General features: G+C 39.4%; 2 protein-coding genes across 9 annotated transcripts in view; both read right to left on the minus strand.

The window, feature by feature from the left end:
• Window positions 1-291: 291 nt before the first annotated feature.
• ggt7 (gamma-glutamyltransferase 7) lies at window positions 292-12805 on the minus strand. Its single transcript, XM_042492349.2, has 16 exons — window positions 12466-12805; window positions 11490-12085; window positions 10193-10419; window positions 9861-10012; window positions 9648-9765; window positions 8462-8529; window positions 7919-7992; window positions 7596-7789; window positions 6184-6271; window positions 5092-5219; window positions 4880-4968; window positions 4625-4777; window positions 4391-4505; window positions 4141-4278; window positions 3655-3754; window positions 292-2040 (listed from the first exon to the last, which is right to left on the minus strand). The coding sequence occupies exons 2-16, from the start codon at window positions 11707-11709 to the stop codon at window positions 1868-1870; spliced, it is 2037 nt and encodes a 678-aa protein (XP_042348283.1). The 5' UTR covers window positions 11710-12085; window positions 12466-12805; the 3' UTR covers window positions 292-1867.
• A 2366-nt stretch (window positions 12806-15171) lies between these two features.
• Window positions 15172-23747, minus strand: part of tp53inp2b (tumor protein p53 inducible nuclear protein 2b) — a 56574-nt gene continuing 47998 nt past the window's right edge. For 6 of the 8 annotated variants that reach the window (XM_088082092.1, XM_088082093.1, XM_042491500.2 and 3 more), the window contains 3 exons: window positions 21233-21609; window positions 19911-20484; window positions 15172-19324 (listed from right to left, as the gene is read on the minus strand). In XM_088082092.1, coding sequence (XP_087938218.1) covers window positions 19057-19324; window positions 19911-20484; window positions 21233-21356 — 966 coding nt within the window. In that variant the 5' untranslated portion in view covers window positions 21357-21609 and the 3' untranslated portion in view covers window positions 15172-19056. The remainder of the gene's footprint in view (window positions 19325-19910; window positions 20485-21232; window positions 21610-23747) is intronic. The other 2 variants (XM_042491501.2, XM_042491502.2) reach the window with 2 other exon arrangements.

Consider the following 23747-nt stretch of genomic DNA (forward strand, 5'->3'; position numbering starts at 1 on the left):
CAAATTTTGCCCTTGAGATATCAAGGCCTTTTCATATTTGCATGTAGATTCAGGTTTTGGGGTTTTTTCTACATTACTATGAGCACTTTTGTTTACGCCTACAGACTTGTTTTCAGATTTCTGGAATTAATTCAAAGTTTACAGTTTCTATGGTCTTTGGAGCCATGGATAAAATGAGTTTATTGTGGCAAAGCCTCTACATAAAAGGCAAATTAACTTAATTGTTCCACAGCAGGTCAGATCCACCATATGTTCATGTATGGAGAAATAAAGGGGCGACATCCTTCAGCATTAGGATGTGTGCAAACATTTTATTTCTTTTTTGGGTTTTGACAGTGCTGATTTGAATTAAAATCAGATAAAAATGCACATGGAATCAAACATCAGGTGTTGTGCAAACATGTGCCTTAAGGCATGGTACTCTGCAGTACAGGACACAAGCATCAACAGTCATACTCCATTAGTGCCCAACAATGGAGACAACAAAGTTAAGGGCAGGTTTGATCAGTCAGCATTGGCCATTCTGAAATTAAATTCAACCATTTTTAGAATGCAATGTTTCACAAAAGCTGTTGGTTGTTACTTCAAATACACTACCTAAAATAATTACACAAATAACACAAAAATAAATATGAGCCTTTCCTAAAAAAAAAAAATAATTTGAATTGAATTGAAAGCATTACAACAGTAGAAATAATCTGTACAGCCCAACAAATGTTCATATAAAAATAGACAGATTACATTCAATCCATCTCTAAAGATTCCGATTATTCCCATTCTAAAAACAGGTATCCCGCTCTAAATTAAAACTGTAAGCCACAAGCTTCAATAAAAACAAAATCATGCAACAACTGAGATTTCTTAAATTATATTTTAAACACACATATTATATCAATAGTAATATTGAACACCCGTGAAACTAAAACAAATCCTCTAATTTAAGATAATCAATGAATAATTCTGAGTAGTGGATTTTGTGTTTGTTATGTGTTTGTCTTAACAAAGGAGCCATTGATTGTTCACAACAGTTAAAACTCCAGCAGCTGTACCAAACATCTAATCACAGTTAAACACCATATGAAGAGCAGGAGAGTGAGTATCTTAGCCTCTGTGTTCAGATTAATAGTCTAATTTAGATGTGATAATGGCAGGCTTAATCATTTGTTTAAATATCAGTACTTTACACCATTCCACGTGACCTTATGCGTTATTTGGAATAATTCTAAAATGCAGTGGATGAATTCAAAAGCAGAAAGGTGGGTTGAATTCAGGACAATCCATGTGGTGCAAATGGTGGCTTCATGGTGTGGCATCATTACTTTTTCATGCCTGCCCGTTCTTGCAAAAAGCAAATTTTTTCATCAATAATTTCAGTACCTCACAGGCCAATATTGTGAAAATAGCTTCAAAAGCCATTGCACTTTTCTATTTTTCACTAACACCCACTTAGTAAAACCATTCAAGTGTACTGCTTTCTTCAAGTGGACCTGGACTGCATGAGATCTGATTTCATGACTACTCCTTCCATCTCTACGCCCTGCCTTTTGGCTGCAGACTTTGATGAAATCTAGGGATGGGCGTACATTTTGGACACGATCTACACTGTGACTGAACGTTACTTGAGGCTGTGAGAGAGGGCATGCCAACATCGCTGTGTGAGAGGGTGATCCTTTTTTGTGTGCCAACTGAAAAAATCTATTGGCTGATCAGAATCAGTCCCCTACAAAGTCATCTCGAACAAAGCTGCATGTCTTTTCTGACTCTCTTTCTCTTTTCTTTACTCCCTCACTAACCATCAATCACACAGTGTTACTCTTACTCCTTTCTTCATTATGTGTGAGTATGGGGGTGGGGGTGGGGAGGGGCACTATGGCATGTTGGACATAGTGAGGGCAGAGGCATCAGCACTACGGGGGTCTTTCACCCCAATGATGAGGTCATTGGTTCTCCGGGTGCCCTCCACCAATGAGAGCACATCTCTCCTCTCCACCCTGTGACCTTTGGCCTGCAGCAGCTCTACATCTTCATCCAGAAACTCAGCTGTGGGAGAAAAAGAGGAGGATGACCGGAGGTTAGTGGGAAGGGTTAATGTTATGATTACCTGGGAAAGTAAAATACACCTGGAGTTAGTTCACACAACTGATATAGCAATTGCTTTTTGTTCAGCTTGTATGTCCATGAGATTTTCATTCTTGCTAACAAGCACACATCCAGTAGCCTTTGACCAAGTACCACTAAGACATTATATTTACAGTGTTTCCCCTAGGATTTTTTTCCCCAGCAGCTCAGCATATGTGTGTGAGTTTCATTTTGTATCACCAGATGATATTTAGCCGATCTGCTGACCCAAGAAGGTCAGACAGTTGTAGATGTAAAATTATGTTTAATAAAATGCTTCCCATGCCCCATATGCTTTTGCAAGAAGATGTAGTATTTGACATCTAGCGCTTCAATCAATATTGTGAATCTAACATTGTATGTTAAATCAATTGATGACTGTTAAGAGGTAAAACACAGACACAAGTCACCTACATAAAACTTGTATCCATATAGTTCCAGATATGTTTGAGTCATGAACTTAAAACCAAACATTTTTATAATCACCCCCCCTAATCAACCCGGCATTTCCAGTTGCAGAGACAAAAAACGACTTAAATCCTGGAGAAATGCAGATCAAAATAAGCTGGCATACATAAAGATGCCATATTGGTCATGTGGGCAAAATACAGGACAAAACAAAGCTTAATGTAAACACTGTCAGTAAACAGCAGAGTGTATCGCAGCCTCCAAAGAATCATTAAATGCGGTGTGTGTGGCGAGTGAGGAAAGAGAGATGGTGTGTCTGCACTCAGGACAGGCAGATGACCAGTAAACCATGAATGTAAAAGTGAATATTCAGTTTGAACAACAGTTTGCCAGAACCGCCTAATGAGATCATTTTGCATCATCTGATGGACTTTCAAACTATTTAGTTCAGTTATCAGCTGTTGACGAGCGGTGGCCGATTAATCAGAGCACCGTTATCTGCAAGTGTTTAATGTATAATCCCTGCTCTGCCCCGTCTCTCGCTCCTTTAAGAAGAGACAGCTAGGGAAAATTTTTATATAGGAGCAGCGCTTATCTTATATGAGTGGTGCAGTGCCACTGCTAAATGCATACAGGGGAAACACTGATTTAGATCAGCCTGATCATGAACAACTTGATCTGTAGTATTTACTATAATGATGTACCAAGAACAGATATATCTCCCCCATAAAACCAGAAAGAAAGTTGATGTTTGCAACATGGGGTTCAAAGCTTTTACAGATAAATCAACATGATTTTTGCCACTTCCCACCCAAATTGCAGAGGACTGTCTTTCCACAGTGCAGGAAGTTGAGATGTTTTTTTACTGTGCCATGGAAATCCTACACCTGAGACTTTTGTTCTTGACAACAATAGAGGCACTTGCTGCCTTTCCAGCTACTCATCTACTTTGCATAATGCACACAAAAATATGATCTGATGACAGTGTAAACACTGGAGCAAGGTCACTATCGGATTGTTCTTTATTTAGGTGGCATTTACTGTTGCATATTGGAAATAAAAAGGAAATCTGGAACTGCGGTTTTTGGATTAAACTACACCATAGATGTATCAGTAGAAAAAACTCACAGTCCACCAGGAGGGTGTTGGGTTGCAGCTGCGGGTGCAGTCTTCCGAGCGCTAAACTGTCACTCATATTTTTACGTGACGACAGAACATTTATCAGCACCTTTAAAAGACCAGAAAACAGAATAATAAATACACAATTATGTAGTTACTGTATTTAACCATCTGAAACCTGAGAAATTTGCCTTTATTTCTTTCAAATACACAGGTCAAATACCTTTTTAAAAGATCATTTTCTAAAATTACTTATTTCTTGCAATTTGCGAAACACCTCTTGTCAAGTTGCTCATTGCCTTTTTTCCGGTTTTCAAAAGAAAGCAACCCAAATCACTTAGGTTTTCAAGGTTCAAATACTTGTGAAGGTGTCTGAACGCAACACAAGAAAAGTGATGTTGCTTCAGGTTTCAAAGGGTTAATGACAAAAACATTTCGCCACTGACAAAAAAAATACAACTGGTGTTATATTAAATTAATTCTTCCAGTAATAACCTGTGTGATGCCACTGAGAGATTTCTCTCCATTGGAAGATCCAACGGCTACATATGTGCCACATAATCCCACGGCAGGCCTCACTGCTGTGGGCATCAGGAAGGACATGGGCCTCTTCCCAGGCTGGACGCTGTTACGCTAAAACAAAAGAAAATGAAAACCATGACAGCTGAGAGCAGTTTAGAAATCTTTCACTAATTATTCAGTTAAAACTGCAATCAATTACAGAAAAGACATAATGCACAATTACTGGGTTAGGTGATGAGCCTTGTGTTTTATTGGGCCAGGAGAAGTCCAGGATTTGGCTATTCAACAGGATTCCTGAAGGAGTCACTATCCCGCTGCCAAATGGTTTGTTTAGAGAGCTAAAACAGCAACAAGTAATAAGAAAAATCTTAGTTTTCCAGTCACATCAGTCTACTTTAACTGTCATTGGGATGTGATCAAAAACAGTGCACAGCAACTCAATTAAAGAATGACATACCTCATGACTGACACAATGTGATCGTCCGGCCCCATGACCATGACTTGGGCAGGCGCTGCACCCTTTTCCAGGGTAAATGATTGAGTGTAATGGCTGACAGGCAAGGCCTGAGAGTCGTTGATCATCTGGCGGAGTACAGAAGCCTGGGATTTACTTGGAGATGGGAAAAGCAAGGGTCAGGGTTCAGTGAAAATGCCTTGTTGAATGAGAATGGGTATATACATTATGTCTTCAAGATGATATGGTGATGTCTACCTCAACATCTTGGCTACAATGTCTGAGACAGAGGTGTCATACATGGGGTCTCCAAGCCAGCTAGCAAGGCCAAGTGCTATCTTTACAGCCTGAGAGAGTGATACAAAATTAACACTTTAGTAAAGAAAAAAAAAAAGAAGAAATCACACGAGTTACTGCACTTTGCTGACTGTATAAGGCTGTATAGCTGTGAAGCAGTTAGCATGTAAGACCTCTGCAATCCAGTGATAGGTGCTGTTCCTGGGCACCTGGCTGGTAATGTTGTAGCCTTCCAAGATGTTGAGAGCAGTTATCAAGGCAACACCTGCATGTGGCGCTGGGGCCGCCATCACATGGTGTCCTTCAGAAACAGCAACAAATCACACAATTTAAAAATACATGCTGTGAGTGTGACATTCAACACAGCAGAGCCTTTGTTGCTGAGAAACACAGCAAACACAATTTAAAAACACTTGTGATTTCTATTCTTTCAAGTGGCAAGATGAGACGAGACAAGACGTGACGCAATGCGACGTGACCATCGCGACGCGACCATCACGACGCAACACAACACAACAAGATAAGAACATATAACTTTAAATTACTGCGCAGCAGTTTCGATACAAAGTTAGAGGAATGCAGATACAAAGCAAGCAATAAGGACTAACATAACAAAGTAGCCACAACATCATACAGAACTACTAAAACTACATCACCAAACACTACTAAACAATAGACAAAAACCTGGAAAAAAGGACAGCGAGCAGATGGGGAAAATGGAACAATATGAGGCGTAATGTTTGTACCGGCGGGTCAATAGCATCCCATGTTTATGTAAAAAAAGACCCAGATGTACATCAGGGGTACTCCAACGATTTCTGGTTTTATTGCATAAAACTCTGTTGCACTTAAGAACATTTTCTGGATATTTTCGGGCCTACTCTTGTTTGCGTTTGGTGCATTAGCCTAACCCACTGCACTTTTGTAGGTGGTTTTTGAGGTGGTTGGTAAGCATCTCTTGCTTGAAAAGTTACAAAGACATCCACTGCGGCTCACAAGAATATCCGTACACTTGGAATAATAATACAGGTAACTGGCCAATATGTTTAAATTGGCAAAACTGTTAGCTAAAAAATTCATCTTGCTGTTATGGATAGGGGCCACGCAGTGATTTAGTTCAGTCAATTCATCTGAATGAGGGAAAAATCCTACAAAAATTTTAAATATCTTGTAGCCACTAATTCAGGTTAAGTCTGCTTTTTTTTTCCTGATGTGTGGTGTCTCCCTCAAACAGCTCTGGTAAAAATAGAAAATCAAATATTTACCTTGATATATCATCTCTGCTGGCTGCTGTAAGACTGTACTGTAGTTTCCAAAGTCATCCTCTGTGAGCACTCCGCCTCTTGCTTGCACCTATTAAAAATGTATAGTTAGTCCAGCTTTTAAATTGGCATGAAATTTTTGTATGGAGTAGCAGGTGGCACTTTGTACGGTAGCCCCGGCCACCTGTGTGTGAATAGGTTAAAGTGTCTTGTGGTGTAAAAGTGCCTTGAGAAGACAAATGCAAGTCCATATACCAAACATTTACAAAATGCAAAAATGTGCCAGAAACTCCCTGGGGTCAAAGCTTGCAATTTGGGGATTGTCTGGTTTCCATCAGAAATAATTTGCGAGGTGTGAAGTAAGTTCTCAAGCAAAATTATAATATATCATCTGCTGATAATAAATAAATTGATACACTGGACCAAACTCAAACCACGGTTCCTGCAGTTTAAGGCAAGAAGGACTCAAGATATTTTAAGACTTTTTTAACGCCACTTGGAATAAAATTTAAGACCATTTTTAAAGAAGCCAATAGTGAAGGAAAACAACATGTAAAGACATAAATTAGTTAAGGTTAGAGAGAATTTTATTTGTCTAATATTTATTGTTACATAAAACATGACTCTATGGTAATGTTATTGCAAGAGGCATTCAGTGAATTATTGCTGTTTGAAAGTTACCTATTACTTTGAGCTTTTTCAATTCACTGTCAGAAAAAAAAGATTCATAAAACCCCATTTCCAATGTCCAAGAATTTTTAAGACTTTTTAAACATTGGTTTAAGACATTTCAATGCCAATTCCGAACTTGTTTTTAGATGGATACCTTTTAAGGATCCACAGGCACCCTGTCTAACCTGATTATTACCTGTGGCATTTAATGATAATTTTTTTTTGTCAACTGGGATTGGTTTAATAGTTGCCTTTACCAGCATAGTGTATAATTTGGAGACCAGATCTTGTGTCCACACACTTGAGTGTCAACTGTGTAATTGATGCCCCCAGGAGATTCCATAAGCACATAAAACAGATTGGATCTGCAAGTAAAAGAAAAAAAAAGTTGCCGGAATATGATCCTGCTGTTGTATCTCCTGAAAGTGTTAGTTACTATCTTCTCAAATTAAAGGACAGAGGTCCTATATATTGAAATATAAAGACTGAAATTTACAGTGTGTCTAAGAATATTCAGAATTCAAATGAAACAGCCTGGTTTAAAGTAGATTAGAGCCCATTTGCATTATATCACAAGGCGATCCATTGTTTGTGAGCAATGTGAACTTTTCCTTTCCCTTCCTTTTTTTTTAACATTATATTTAGGCTGTACTGAATTCTGTCTCCCCATTGACAGTATGCAGAATTCATGACTACTTATATAATCAGAGACAGGGTGGGAAAAAAAAAACATTCTTCCTTACTGCTGCTGCCATTTCTTGTGTCAGGTTTCCACTGTAAAACTCAGATATCCCCTTAACTGCGACAGCATCAAAGATGGCTGCTAAATCAAGACGTCTGGTGAGCAGCCCGGAGAGGGGAGCCTGGCCGTTGGGGAGGAACAAATCCCGAAATGCATCAGACATGTTTTGTTCCTTAACTTTAAGCAGAGCTTCAGCTAGGGAGAGAAAGAGAGAGAGGAAAGGCAGATGAGATCACACCTACTTTCATGACTTCACCTCGTGTTGTTTTAATTGCAGCGTCATCAGTGACAATGACTTTACAACAACTTCGACGCCATACATACCAAGTTCATGAGTAACGTTAAATCCATTTCTGGCCACTTCTGCTGCCATGGTAACCACATCCTTCCATGGCATCCTGGAAAATTAAAAAGTACACTACACTTGGTATACACTTGATAAGAGCATGTTTGTCAGCTCGGTTACATCATCCTCCTACCAGCTGAGGCATTGTGATAATTGCACAGCATCAAAGTAATTGCAGCCCAACACTCTGGCTAAAAAAAGCCCAATGTCTTTTCTTTCAACACAGCTGGTGATTCTTCCACTGTGACATTGCACTCCTTATATCTTGAAGGCTTTCAGCTTTCAAGATAAAAGGAGCTTCTTTTTTGCTATATTTTGTCCTAAAATAACTAGTCAAAAAAGAGGAGGAGAGGTTTTATTTATAGGAAGCATTTGAAACATGGGAGTGTCACAAAATGAAAAAACAATATGAAAGGAAGGAATATGGAAAATCCATAAAACATTACGCAGACCCAGACTACTCAGGCATGACATTGAAGTATCTAGCTGATAAAAATAGCATTATTTCATAACTTCCGTACCTGCCGTAGAGCTGGTGTGCCTGATGCATCCCACTGAGCATTCCTGGTATTCCCACCAGCAGCCCGGACTGAAAGGCAACAGCAAGATCAGGGTCCACACATAAACCACAGCACTAAACACAGGGTTAGCGTGTTCCAATTAAAGTCATGGGTTTCCATGACTTTAATTAAGTATTTTGAAATGGGTAGGCCTATAAAAACACACTCCCAGGAATTTGTGGATGAGCAATTTGCTAGCTCTTGCTAACTTTACTGCCACCAACTAGCTTCATATGCCAATAGACCAGACGGGCACATACGGGTACTTCACAAAACGTCTAGGCTGTGTCCCTTTTAGGGGGACAGAAAACGGAAGATCCCATTGATGATCATGTCATTGCGTAACATTACATAAAAAAAAGACGTATTTTGCATTACATTAGATGTTTTAAACAATAATAAAAACAATATTTTTTAAAACTTTTCTGATAATTCCAAAACATTTCCAGGCCTGGAAAACTGTTTTAATTTTCATGGTTCCTACAGGTTAAGGTAAGCTAAATTTAAAACTTTTGAATACTTTTTTAATGCAACTCAGAATGAAATTTAAGACTAACTAAACAATAACCAACACTGACAGAAAAAAAATTAACCGACATAAATTACCAAGGGTTAAGGATGATTTTGCCCAAATGTTTATTGTTACATAAAACATGGCCTTGTTGGTTGAGTGAAGAAGTTAGATTATTGACTTATTGACCTGGTAAAAAATAATTAAAATTTTGTAGACTGGAACACATGGAAAACGATGTTATATTCTCACATAAGAAAAGCTTGTTTATTTGTCATTTGTTTAGATGTGGTAAATGTGTAGGAGTGTTGTTTTTTTTTATTCTGATCTGTGTGGGGTTTTTTTTTCATCAATGCAGAAGGCTTTCGGCAGATCATTTTTATAAATAGATATCATTTTGAGATTTTACAATGCAACATAAGAAAAAAAAGATTTAAAATGTTCTACTTCTCATTTTTAAGACTTCTGAAAAAATGATTTAAAACATTTTAATGCCAATTAGGGCCTTATTTTTTTTTTTTTTTAGTTTAATGAATTCAAATCCTTCTAAGACTTCCAACAATAAGATTGCATTCAGCTCTCATTAGTCAACATCTCACTATTAGAAAAAAGAAAGCACCTGGAGAAATGTCTTACATTTAGATCAAGGTTCGTCCGCAGCATATCTTCATGGATGGAAGCTGGCGCAGTCTCTCTGAAGTCAATGACCCTCGTCTCATTCTTACGGATGTCATGCACCAACATAACGCCACCACTGACCAAAAACAGAGTACACAGCATTAAATACCAAGTCCAAGAACTTCAGAGGTAGTCTCTTTCAAAAAATATTAATATGCTTCTATCACTTACCCTCCAATACCAGATGTATGAGGGTGGACTATTCCCAAACAGAGGGCAGCAGTGATGGCAGCATCAACACTGGACCCCTGTTTCCCCAGAACGTCAAAGCCAAGAGATGTACACTGGGCCACGTCTGTCACCACCGCCCCTTGGTTAAACACCTTACATAAACAAGGGGATAAAATATACATATTTGTCAATGTGCCTTTAAACTGACTTGTGGGAGGGAACTTAGAGGAGCATATAGAATTACTCATAACCCCATAAGCACTTGCAGTTATTTGAGAAAAGCAGCACTGTTGAAACACAGTTACAAAACTGCAACTTCAGGTAAAACATACCTGTGGGTCGCCGAAGTAGATCTGCATGATGAGAGCTACGGTGACTCCTGTGGCGAAGGTGAGACAGGCTGTGATGATGACAGTCAGTCCGTCTCGCTGACAGGCACAGTCTTCTGTAAAAGGGTCTCTGGTAGTCTCTCGCAGGGACGCCATATCATGACTAGCCAGGTCTGAAGCTGAGGAGGGGAGACGCTGGAGACGAGCCGACTTCAGAAACAGATCCGGGTCTGGGACAAACAACATGAACCTTAAGGCTAAACTGGAACGGACAAATGTTTTAAGTGGCCGTGCTTACTGGAGGTCAAAAAAACAGGTCTGGATACTGCATGCACACAATCCACAAAGTGACATATTTCTGATTCATATTTGAAACTATTATTTTTTGAGGAGTGAGTACTAATTTCAGTCATTTTTTAAATATAGAATATTCCAAACATTTCGTAGAGTATTTTCTGCTTTTATCTTTTATATTTGATTAGGGTTGCAACGGTATGAGATTTTCACGGTTAGCCTTGTTTGAACAAATGTTTTAACACTATAATTTAAGACCTGAAACTATCTCTTTAATGAAAGCCTGTGTAAAAAGTCTCTCTCTTGAAAATAACCAAAATAAAAGTGAGATTCTCCATCCAGTTTAGGGCTGCAAATTGTAGGCACTTTACTAAATTGATTATTAGTATAATTAACAATCAATTAATTGTTACTTGAAATTCAACATAAAACTTTGCTAATTTCAAACGATACCAAATGCGTATTTTCTCAGTCAAAGCTCACAGCAACATATTGCATATACTTTGACAGCATTGCATAGCCTATTCATTAATCGATTAAATCCTTAACAACCAATTAAACGATTGCCGATTACTTGTTATCATCCCTAGTTCAGTTGCATTTTTGTTCTTCAATATAGTAGAAAAGCTGTTATGATAATTGTCTATTTTCACATCATGGTACACCTTAAAACCGGTGTATCGCTGCAACTCTATATTTTATATTAAGGTAAACAAAACAAGACCTTTGTAGACATGACCTTGGACTCCAAGTAACTGACATTTGCCACTAAATGTTGACATTTAATATCCTAAATGATTAATTGAGGAAATAATGTGGCAATTACCTGACAGTAAAAATTGTCATTAGTTGCAGTCCTTGTTTAAATTCAACCTTAAGGAATGATCTGAAGAAATGAACAGTGCAAACTGGCTGAGGATGTTTAGTCCTGAATGAACAAACTTAAACACACTCAACTAAAGTGTTTGTGAAGGTTAGATTTTGCAGTCACACCTGGCTGACTCACCTGTATCCTGCTCACTCAGGACGTTGTCATCATCTTTGCGAGATTTTAAGGTGTTTTCGCCAGACATGGCATCGTCCTCTGGCAGCCTGGGGAAGCTGGTGATACTCATGTAGTCCACCGGAGAGTAGGCACTCCCCAGGGTTGTCTCTGGATTCACATCTTTATCCACTACACATCCACTTGGGTACCCAGCTACAATTTCTGGAGCAGGGCTGTGCATAACTGCAATTGGTCTTGCAGATAATCTGTTTTATCTATAGGGTGTGTGTGGAAGTTAGGGCAGGATAATCATATTTTCAGTCTCTTTCTTATCTGAGAAGATCACACATCTGCTACTGTCATCCAGAAGAAGAAAATCCTTGTAATATGCCTCTATTGGCCACTAGTGTTGCTGTGGTGCTGAATAATTACCTATTGATTGGATCTTTTATATGTAAGTACATCACAATCTAGATGGATTTGCAGTTTTCTTGTGTGATATAAGCACCCTTACAAAATCACTGCAGTTGCTATTTCTCAAGGATTACTTTATCAGGCCAATACACGGATGTGTTGCTCCGATGATGATGCATTTTTCCAGTCATGCATGCTAGCACCTGCAGAAGATGACAGACATGCAGGTCAACAAGTCTGAGCAGTGTAACCCCTTCAAATTAGCATTTGTCTAAGCTTAGTGGTTGTGTCCTTTCCGTATAAAACAAACACAGTCACCGCACCTGGTAAACAGGACCAACCGTAAATATTTACATGCGACAGTATGTCTGCTGCTGTGTCTATCCATGCCCCAGAGAAGCGGCGAAATAAATTCATTTTTAAATGTTAAAGTAACAGAAATATAATCGTTTACAACGCAAACACGGAGCTAACCGCCGAAGCGCTAACCTGCGTGTGCCTGTCAAAAGCTAACACATCTTTCCGGTAATTGCGTTCAAACATGCGGCTACACACAGCTCAGAGCGACGTATGTGTTACTCACCGTTTTCGAGAAATACCTGTAGTCAAATAAGCATCATCCTTGGTTGTTACTTTGGGGGTTTTGAACATGGCAGGTGGTGATGAGATAAGTGTAGCTCTCCGTCACCAAGACTACAGGAGTTCCTGAATCACGACACCACCCGGCAGGGAAGTCAGTTTCGTGTTACTAGGTCAGAAAAACCGGTACGACTTGTCCCTTTAAAGGTCCAAATGTAATTTAAAACGCAGAGTCTGTCTGTAGCCTGGGGGCTAACAGCCACCGTGGATCATTTAATTATTCTTAAAATGAAAATATTTATATAGGAAATGTGACTGGCGGCTGCGTTGTACCAATATCAGACGTACTTCATTTGAGATGGCGTCGTGGACACTGAAGCTCATCAACGCAGCTGATAAGGGACTGTTGGTTATTTACGAGATGGGGTAGTGCAAAAAAGAGGAAGCATGTAAAATATTTTTTATGCATTAGACAGAGACTTTCAATCAATCAATCAATCAATCAAGCAATCAACTTTTATTTATGTAGCACCTTTCAAACAAAACTAATGCAATTCAAAGTACTAAACACTTTGAAGAAACAAAAATATAAGAACAACATATGAAATAAGCAAAAAGGGACATTTTACTACCTCCAAAGCTACAAATATTTTTCCATAAGCCTAGTGACTGGTGGAAAATGCATGGCTCTCCTTCAACTGCCAATTAATACATTTTAAAAACTTAAACTTTGATGTTTGAATGTTAAAAGTTGAGGAAAAAACCTTGGAGTTTAAGAAAAACCCTTGGCTGTTCACTCCTGTTGTGCATATTGGCTCATTCATGCAAATGGTTTATTTTTGGCCAAAATTTTAAATGAGACATGTAGAATAAAGTGTTGTTGATGAAATATTAGTTTTACGCTCATTGGTTATGTTTTGTTTTATGTTTTTTATTTGGAAAAATCTACAATAATATCTGTTTTACAGTTTCTGGTTATGATAGATGGTGTTATTTTGGCACTTTTTCAAAGAAAACTTGCCTTTCAAACCTAAAATAGGCAGTTAAATATATACAAAATACTAATAATAATACAAAGTTGAATGCCCCTCCCCTAAGTCAAAATAAGAAATGTAATTCCTCCCTAGTGCTTAAAAAATATTTAACATGCCTCCCCCTTTTTGCACCACTCTCAAAAATAAGGAACAGTCCCAATCTGACATTATGACGGTTGCTTGATGTGAAAACTCCCCCGGAAGCCGCCCTGCTCTCACTGCTGAGTATTTTAATACTGATAAAGTTGATGGACAGGTATACAGTATACCTGCTCCAATTAGCAACCCCCTGTCCTTTCCATAAAGCCTTTTCTTTTTCTGTTTTATTTATTTATTTTTGTTTCTCCACTTTTCAGTGGCAGATATCATTTACAGTCTCAATTGACAGTTTAGTGTATTAATGTGATAATACCACACCCTTTTCACTCTACACTACTGCTTACACTCCATTGCCACTCCCCTCTGCTCACCTCTTGCATTTGGTATGGATCTACTGCAACGTCCGCCTACTTCTGCACCCTCACCTTCAAGGTAGATAAGAGTGGAATGTAACAGTAAATGCGCTTAAATAATATTTTGAGGTAGCTGTTTTGAAGTTGAACACCACCATTTCTTTCTGCTTCAGCCATCAACTTTACCTCATCTTACTTTGTATTACTTTACCTAATATTGTATGTTTACTCCTCAATTTGACAGCTATGGCCAGTTTATGAAATATGATGCATTGTTAAAGATTTATTTGCTCGAATGTTTCCTTTTGTAAACTAGTTTAAATTGGCTCTTTCTTGACCAGCTATAATAATCAAAATGCTGCTTACATTTTAAAGGTCCGGGATTTGCTGACATCTAGTGGTGAGTTTGCAGAACTGAAATTTCTCCCGAGTGCTACGCCAACTAACGCCCTTAAGAGAATTACAATTACCGACAACAGAGCCAATGTTTGGGCCTTTCCCCAACCGGACCCTCCCCACTCCAACTCCACTACAGTATAGTAAAATATGGCCTACAAAGCTTTTACTTGTAATGGAGTGTTTTTACATTGTGCCACTGCTACTAAGGTAATAATCTGAATACCAATGGCGCTTGATTAATATATTTCTGCCTCCTTACACTTTTACTCCATTACATTTCCTAAATAAAATGTGTACTTTTACTCCACTACATGTCCCCTAAGCATTTTAGTTACTTACTACAAAATATGGAATGAAGGGAAGAAATGGACAGAAAGACAAATGTCAAAATGGAAGGGAAGGAAGAACTGTATTTAGTTCTTTAAATTCTCTGAGTTGTAAAAAAAAACAAAACTTTGTCTTTCGAAAGGAATATATCACATTTTTATGGTGGTGTGTGGTACAAAGACTTGCTTTGTTTCCTGTTGCTTGCTTTTTTATTAACAGTATGTACGTGTACTTTTACTTTTAATTCTTATGTACATGTAATATTCTAAAATTTATTTTGGTACTTAATAAATATCAGGTACTTTGAGACTTTTACCCAAGTATTATTCTAGCAGGTGACTTTAACTTCTACCAAAGTCATTCTCTGGTAAGACATTTGCTCTTTTACTAAAGTATGAGTGTTAAAGTACTTCATCCACCTCTGCTGAATACTTCTTCAACCATTACGCTTTCATCCCATTCCCTCCTGCTCTCCCACATGAAAATAATGACACAAGATTCAGGTGTTAACCTGAGTATTTATTGTTGTTGTTTGTTTTGTTTTTTTGTTGTCATTTTTGGCGGGTACCTGTGTTTTCTGAATGGATGCTGGAAAACCATCCGTTGATTTTTGCATAGGTCTTGCCTGTCAGTGAACGACTGTCCACTTTGGGGATGGAAAAACCAGTACATCACAAAAACCATGCAGAAATAGTGAAAGGCACAATCACCATACTGTAGATATCAGATACACCAAATTTTATATGTCTATATATTTCATTTTTATGAGGGGATGGATGTACTAACTGAGATGTAACATGGGCAAAAGCCCTAAGTGTTTTTAAGCTGCCATCATTTCAGGGCACAACATAAAACATATGAAACTCCCCAGACATTCAACACCTCTGATTTAAAATGTCCTATTGGTGAACATAATTACTATATGGGAAAATACAAGCATATTCTACTGTATTTTTTATGATACATTTAAACATTATTTTTTAATATATAAAGTATTTCCTGCCTCATCCTTTCCCTGTCCACATCATATAAGCATGACACACCTGGTGACCACTCCCTCTCCCCATTGTTGGATGACTTTCACCCTGAAACCACACCTTTCAACAATCACACACAGCATACTGAGAACACATTTCCTCTGTACATGACACCAGTAAGAAATGGAGAAATAAAACCGAGGTAAACACGACAGATCTGTTGTGGCAGAGTGCTATCTGTGGTGGTCTTTACACACACACATACATTCACACCTGATCTCTCATTATGACTCTATTTGCACCTCTTTTTTGACAGGCAAACAAAATTCAATCTTGGGCACACAGTCAGTTAGAAGCCTCTAGGGGTGTGTGTGTGTGTGTGTGTGTGTGTGTGTGTGTGTGTGTGTGTGTGTGTGTGTGTGTGTGTGTGTGTGTGTGTGTGTGTGTGTGTGTGTGTGTGTTAGACTGCACCATTCAGAGGAGTCAACAGCAAACATAATAGTCATTTTTAAATAGAAAAACAAAAGATCAAATTCAAAACTCTATGATAAATTAACAGATATTAACAGATTCTGAATGGAACAGTCAGAGCATTGGAACATTTATAGGATTATTGGCAGAAATGAAAACGGAAAGAATTTTAGTTATGATCTTAATGAGGCAAGATGTTTCCATTTCAGACCAATCTTACACGAATCCCCAGACATTCTGTCCCTTAAACACACACCAGTACAGACTATATTAAAACCATGTCATTGTACTGTGTCCTCACCAGCATCTATACAGCTAGAGCCGTGCCAAGTGGACCCTCTGGAGGGCAGCGTTTGCCCTATGGCACATCAACTCTGAGTCTCGTGCTGTTTCTGTGGTGCATCTCAAAGAGATGAGACTAAAGTTGGGGCAAAGACACAACTTTTGGCTGCTGAAATGCCCTCTTGGTTTGATAATGAGCACAGAGGTGAGGCAGAGAGAGATTCTCATTAGTCCCATTGGACACCACGTTGTGGACTCAAGTCCTGAGAGGCTTTGACATCTAGGCTAATGGAGCGTTATAAATTGTTTTGTAATATTTACAAGAGAAATAAATGACAATTATTCGTGTTTTTTTTTTCCAGAGTTTCTAGCATTTAACGTGTCAGTACACATTCTCACACACAATTTGAATCAAAACAAAAAGAAAATAATCACAAAAAAACAAGCACACAGCACACTGCTAAAACTTTGACTCACAAAATGTATGACAGTGCAAACTTACATCCATGTCTCAAATAATTTACAAACATTAGTATACACTTCAGCACCATTGTTTACTATTGTTGTTGAATACATATCAGTAAGCTAGATCTTTAAGTGGAAACTGTTAAGAGTTGGATGTGCTAACGAGAAAGGGATGAACAACGAGTTGCACGACCATGAGAGGAGAAGATGGGTGTTGTTAGGCTTTAAGGAGACGTTTCTTCCTCATCCTCCTAATAGTTGCCTCCTGGGCAGTCAGTGACTTTTCAGTGAAAGAAACTGCCGTGTAAATAGGTCGTACTTTCTATTTGGTGTTCACATGGATAACAAAAGATCACAGCACACACTGTGGATGGAAATGACTCATGTGTGCCGGGTACGTTGCTTTAGTTTACAGACCACGCATTTAATGATCATCATGCTGTGTATGATCAACAGGGAGCGATTTAAAGTGTACTTTCTGTTTGTCTGACAGCAAAAAGCTTCCTTTTCTTTCTTTGGTGGAACCATGCAAAGAGAGACTGCAAAATAATGTTACGATCCACAAGACAAAATGAGCAGAAAACAATATCACAAAACAAAATAAAGAGTTGCCATCAATACCGCTCTGCACTTACTATAACCTGCCACACCCTGTAACCCAACGGCAAGCCCTGTATCCTTTCACCTCAAATTTATTCAGACTAAAGATGATGTGATAAGATAACTTTTTTACTGATACCAGCTCCAATACCCGAACTTGCATATCGGGCTATACCAAGAACCTATTCAATACCATCACGTAAAAAAATAAAGGGATAATTCAGGGTTTTTTTTTTTTAATGGGGTTGGAAAAGTATGGAAAAGTACCCCATCCAACCTCACTGCAAGAAAATCCAAACCATCCCTTTAACAGCAGTATACTAACACTGTATGGGTGTGAAATGATTGCTAGCATTGTTGTATGATATTGCTCAGGTTTAACCCTTTGTAAAACATGAACAAATACACACATGCCATAGAACTTTAACTGTCACAGAGCAGCGAAATTCTTCATAAATTACGTGGTATTGAATCGGAGCTTTGACCCGCGTACTAGCCAATACCAGGCACTTCCAATATTGGTACTGGAACAACTCTGACTCTTTATCAGCATTTCTATTTATACGTGTATTATGGGTGCCCATTACACTAATCATTATGTTCACAAAAAAGGTGCCTTATTCATTATCCAAAGCAACACTGATTAAATATTCAAAACTGGGTGGTTTTTTAGTGCTCACAGGCTGCTCAGAGGGTTACATATCACTTTCCTATGTCCGTTTCATGCTAACTACATTCCTTTTAATAATAGCTTTAATTCCTCATATCATTTCTTGTACTCTTTAGTCTGTTTTGCTCACACTCTCACCCTCCTCTACTTGCTCTCACCCTCCACAAAGCGAGGAGAGAAATATCACATTTGTTTCCTATGATGAAAATGGGTTGCTCCATGTTTCCTTGCCATCGCCTTTTCCTTTGCATGTGGAAACTGAAGAGAAACAAACGTCTAGTGATTTTCCTCTCACACTCCTCACCCACGGTATATCCTTCACCCTTTAATGAAAAATATAATCACCTGTAAAGTAAAGCTTTGTAGACATGATGAGTTGTTTTCTCTGCAAAGATGCTTAACTTGTCTCTCTCTCATGGTTTCCACCAGAAAAAGATTTAAAGTACACTTATATTTTAAATCATTATCTCCAAATTGAGTATTTTAAGGATTTAATGGTTGAATTAATAAAAATAACATGCCTTGAAGAAGCGTGACAGAAAAGAGTATTTTACCGAGATAGGAAAAAAACAATAGAGCTAATCTTTTTGTTGTTTTTCAAACATTATTGTTACTAAGTACAACCTGTTTAAATATTTTTGAGGATTTTTTTAGTTGTTTGGATACTGCAATGGACAACAAGTATAATAAAGGTCTACATAGATCTACTCAGAGGGCTTGAATGGGGCATAAAACTACCAGGTGGAATCAGTTTGTGACTTAACCAAAACAAAAAAGCTACTGGTCTACTGGTATCTGAGTGTAATATGATATAATGTGCAGAAATTAAAGCATATATGCAGTAGGGGGGAATACATTTAATCTCGTGTGTCTACTAATGCCCTCAGAGTAAACAATGCCCCCTGCTTGCTGGGGAGTTTAGTGGCAGAAGTTACGCTTGCTGGGCTGGTGCAGGAAGGTGTTTCTGGCGTGGGCTGCGTGGCGAGGGACCTGCTCCCTGGTGCGGTTTTGGCGTTGGATGCGGTTGCGGCCTAGGTGGCGTCGCTCAATGCGCGCTTTGCTACGCTGGACCCTGGCCACTTGGGTGACCTTGGCCAGAGCTCCAGCCTGGGCAGCTGCTCCACGGCTCACCCTGGTGGGCATAGTGCTGCGGGCAGCGGGGGCAGCAGCTGGTTCTGCCACTCTGCTGCAAGGGGAGAGAAAAAATAATAATCAAAGGTGTGATTGCTGCTGATGCTAAAAAAGCAGGGGAAAGTCAGTGATGGAATATAACTAAGTATATTTATCCAAGTACTGTACCTAAGTGTGAATTTGAAGTACTTGTACTTTATTACTTGAGTATTTTCTTTTCATGCCACTTCATACTTCTATGCACACACACACACACACACACACACACACACACACACACACACACACACACACACACACACACAGAGTGAGAGAGAAAGAGAGCAAGAGAGAGAGAGTTTTTCTGGGTGTTTTTTTCTACTTTTTTAACTTTGAGGATTTCTTTTTAGGGTGTGTTGTATGTTTTCCTTTTTTAAAATATTTCTCTGCATAGGGACCTTTTACTTTTAATGCCTTAAATACACGTCCCTTAAACTTACTTAATTTAACTTAAGTAACATTTTCAATGCAGGACTTTTACTTGTAACAGATTATTGTCATTGTGTGGTATTAGTACTTTTACTTACATGAGGGATCTGAATACTATGTCCACCACAGGTGAAGGTCAAGTGTAGCCAACATAAATGAGTGCTATTTCTCACCTCACGCTACTCGCCAGGCTGACAATGCTTTCCTCTCCCACCACAGACAGGTTGCTGTTGGAGACCATGGAGAAGTTGCTCGGGGAGACGTACACAGACATGCTGGGGTGCTCGATGAGCAGGTCCTCCATCGGGCTGGCCTCTGCCGTGGCTCCCTCTGCAGTGAAACAGGGGGGAGGGGTGACAAACCAGCTCTCATCCATGCAGCCTCTCTCTGGGCCTGCCCTACTTCTACCCCCACTGCTCCCACACTCACTTCCAGAGCCAGGGGACAACGACGATGTGGAGGAGGGCGTGGACAGCCTGGCCCGTCTCGGAAGGGTCACGGGTGTAATGGCACCCGAGTCTGACGGGCTAGCGCTTGGACAACACAGGGGGACTGATGGTGCTACTGCACCTCGCGCCCGACCTTTATGTGTCCTACGCCGCTTGTGAGGCGGGTGGGGAATGTGGACCGGGCATTCAGTCCTTGTAAGTGTAACTTGATGATTTGATTGGTTACTGTCTGAGAATGATTGTGCAATCAGCGGGGCTCCTGTCTCATCCTCGGCCTGCATCATGCAGTCAGGTTCCTCTGAGCACATGGCAGCGATGAGATCGGGGATGAGACGGCCAATAAAGACAGATGTTTAAGGTGGGAGGGGGATGTTGCAAAAATGATGCAAATGTGGAAGATTTTCAAAAAGCCATGCGGGTTGAAGAGGGGGGGATTTTGAGGGATCACATACGCACGCGCACACATACCAGTGTGGGGAATGTAGGGGTGTTTTAAAAAATTGGAGGAAGGGGAGAAGAGGGGGTAAGGAAACACAAAACATAAAAGAGTCACATCATTAGTTGTGTTGACCCTCTACGGTTGCGGATTATGTCAGTGACAAAATGTTTGTCTTGACTCTCCTGAGAGGTACTTTTATGTTGCTTTTGATGTTTGGTTGGCTTCTGAACAGGCACCAAAGCAAATTTTCAGAATCAGTAATTGTCTTTGTCATGACTGATATCATAAACAAAGAGGAAGGAGATGTTATGTTTGCAGAGAATCATGTGTTTCCATCAGCTGATGGACAACACTTTTGGTATGGCAGCCATGTGGGTGAGCACCGGAGTAGCTGCGCCACGCCCCAACTAACTTTCCACCTCACCAATTTGCCCCATCTTTATTTCTACACTTTGGATGTTAGCAAGTATTTTAGACATGCAAAAGGTAACAGAAGTAATTCTCAGCCATCTAAATCTTTGAACATAAAACACAATGATTTGGTGTGGCTCTAAACGCCATACTGACTTATCCAAGCCACCACTGCACTCCCTCTGCTGAAACTCACCAGGCAGGTTGACGAGCATCCATCCCTCCTCGTCGGCCTCCGTCACACAGGGGTTGGGTCCCTTCAGCTCGGCTGCCACCTCCTCTACCTCCCCAAACAACAGGTTGCTCAAACGCTGAAACATGACTGCTTGCGTTGTCAAGTGTTGATGCCTTTTAGGTGCTTGTTGTCGTCCACAACGAAAAAGCTGTAGCTGCCTTTTTGAATTTCTTATTTGTGTTTATCGCTTGTTGCTGTTTTAAGCAATTCTCTGTCAGATTTTTTTTGAGTCTCTTATTTTCACTTGAAGCCCTTTGCTGGATCTCGGTTTGGACAAACAGGAGTGGACAGGCTTCTGTAGTGCAAATGTAAGGTTTCACTTGGTTTGGAGCAAAGGCCTGGAGAGAGAGAATGAGAGAGAGAAGAGGGTGATAAGTGGCAATCAGGAGATCAGGTACTCTTTATCACATAAAAAAAAGACGGCTTAAAAAAAGAGAAGTCACTTATTGGGTTAATTTCCTACTGCTTAGTCCGGTAGCATTAGATAAGCACAATGAGCAATGTGTGGTAAGAGCTTTCTCTGGGTTATTTCAAGACACATTACAACACTGCAACATTACAACGCAACAGACACTATCAGCAAACAGCCGATAGTGTCTGTGGCATCACTCAGAGTTGCTGCACCCTTTATTATGCTTGACTTTAAGTCTTAATAAATGGAATAAATTAGACCAAAACTGCATTTTAACAGGGGGGTTTATGGGGACTGACTGGCTTTTAGAATCAGCCTCTAGTGGTTGTTCAAAAAACTGCAGCTTTTCTGCACCTCTGTCTTGGCTTCACATTTCCGCAGACAGAAGTTTTTGGGTATTCTCAGATGGATGGCAGCTGATATACAAAAATGTTTTCAAATTGGAAGGATGTGTTTGGATGATTTTCAAAAACTGCAGAGTTGTAATTCTCCCCTGTATTTTTCTTTTTCTTATGAAATATACAATATAGTAACCATGGACACCTCAGCGAAACAATTCAGTCAACCCCCATGCTGTGTGATAGTGCTCCAGCTATTTAACCTTTTAGCAACTGACAGACCACATTTTACTGCATGTTTATTGTACCCCAATGATATGATGCTGTCTCCTCTTTTTAACTTCCTTGGTGCTAAGCAGGTAGTGTTAAAACATTTTTCTTAAATCAATTCATAGCCTTTTGAAAAAAAAAGCTGTCTGCAGCGCTTTGAAACAACACTGCTGAGAGCAGTAAGTGTGAACCAAAACAGCAAAGTTGGCTGGAAAACCAAACAGTGACCTAAAAAGCCTGTCTTTAATTGTGTATGGATTTGTCATTTAAAGTGAGACATTTCACACACACATCATAACAAAATCATTTAATCCATCATTGACATAAAAGTGTTGACTACTGCAGCTTTAAAGCTTGCTGAAAGTTTTTTTTTTCAACCCAGACAGTAGAAAATAGATCCTTAACTGAAGAGAAAAAGATAATGAAACTTTCACATGATGACAGCCTTAACTTTGACATGCATTGGCTGAGGAGGACTGAGCTTCAGTGGATGGAAATGAATAAAAAATGTGTTTCATGATGAAATAAATTAAATTAGCAAGCAAGAAGCTGATGGACAACGGCTGCGCTCCCCTCCCCCCGACAGGCCTGAGAAGAGGAGGAGGTGACACAAAGACCCGGCTCTCTTACAAAGTCAAACAAAATGAGTTTGCACAATGTTAAAATGCAAAGACAGACAGAGATATTATGACAGACGTGAACATGGTGATGTAATGTTGAGCAGATGTTTGAACAACCGTAGCTGAAGACAAACCTCTACACGTTCAAAGGCTGAGTTTTATTTACTCTAGCTGTGTGACAGCTCAAGGGAGAGCTGCTGAGGAGAGCAAACATGCTGACACACTTTAAGATATCTCTTGAATTTCAAGTAAAATTGGTTTCTACTCATATGCTTTTATTTTTATAGGTTTGTGTGCATACTAGTTTCAAACATCTAGAGATTTAATTTTCAGATCTTAACCCATTACTGACCCGCACCACCTGATCTGTCTTAAACTTCTCACGGAAATCCAATATGTGCTGCTCACTTTCAACTATTTCACCAACTGCACAAGTGGATAAAGACACGACAGGCATTGGTATTAATGAAGGAGCACAGATTAAAAGGTGAAACAAAGTGCGTGTGACAGAGATTTATATGCAGCGCAAAGAGACATGGAAGGAGACATGCATGGATGCTTGTTGGGACACTTTCTGTCCTTATTTGGAGAATCACCATGGACACCAGAAACATCAAGGGAGGAGACATCCTTGCAACCATAAAGTACACGCTCCTGAGATTTCTTATGTCAGGTGGATGAGAATTATTTAAGGAAAATAAAGTCACTGCCAAGGAGACGGTTTGTATGCTTGCATGTTTGAAATAACAGGAGGAAGTGAGAAACAAAAGTGTGAGGAAATGGGAAGGTATAAACCTATTTCCACAAAAAACATTGCGAGCTTACTTGATAGAAAG

This window comes from Plectropomus leopardus, chromosome 9, assembly GCF_026936395.1.
Source record: "Plectropomus leopardus strain MGB_pleo_1.0 chromosome 9, ASM2693639v1, whole genome shotgun sequence".
Lineage (NCBI taxonomy): Eukaryota > Metazoa > Chordata > Actinopteri > Perciformes > Serranidae > Plectropomus > Plectropomus leopardus.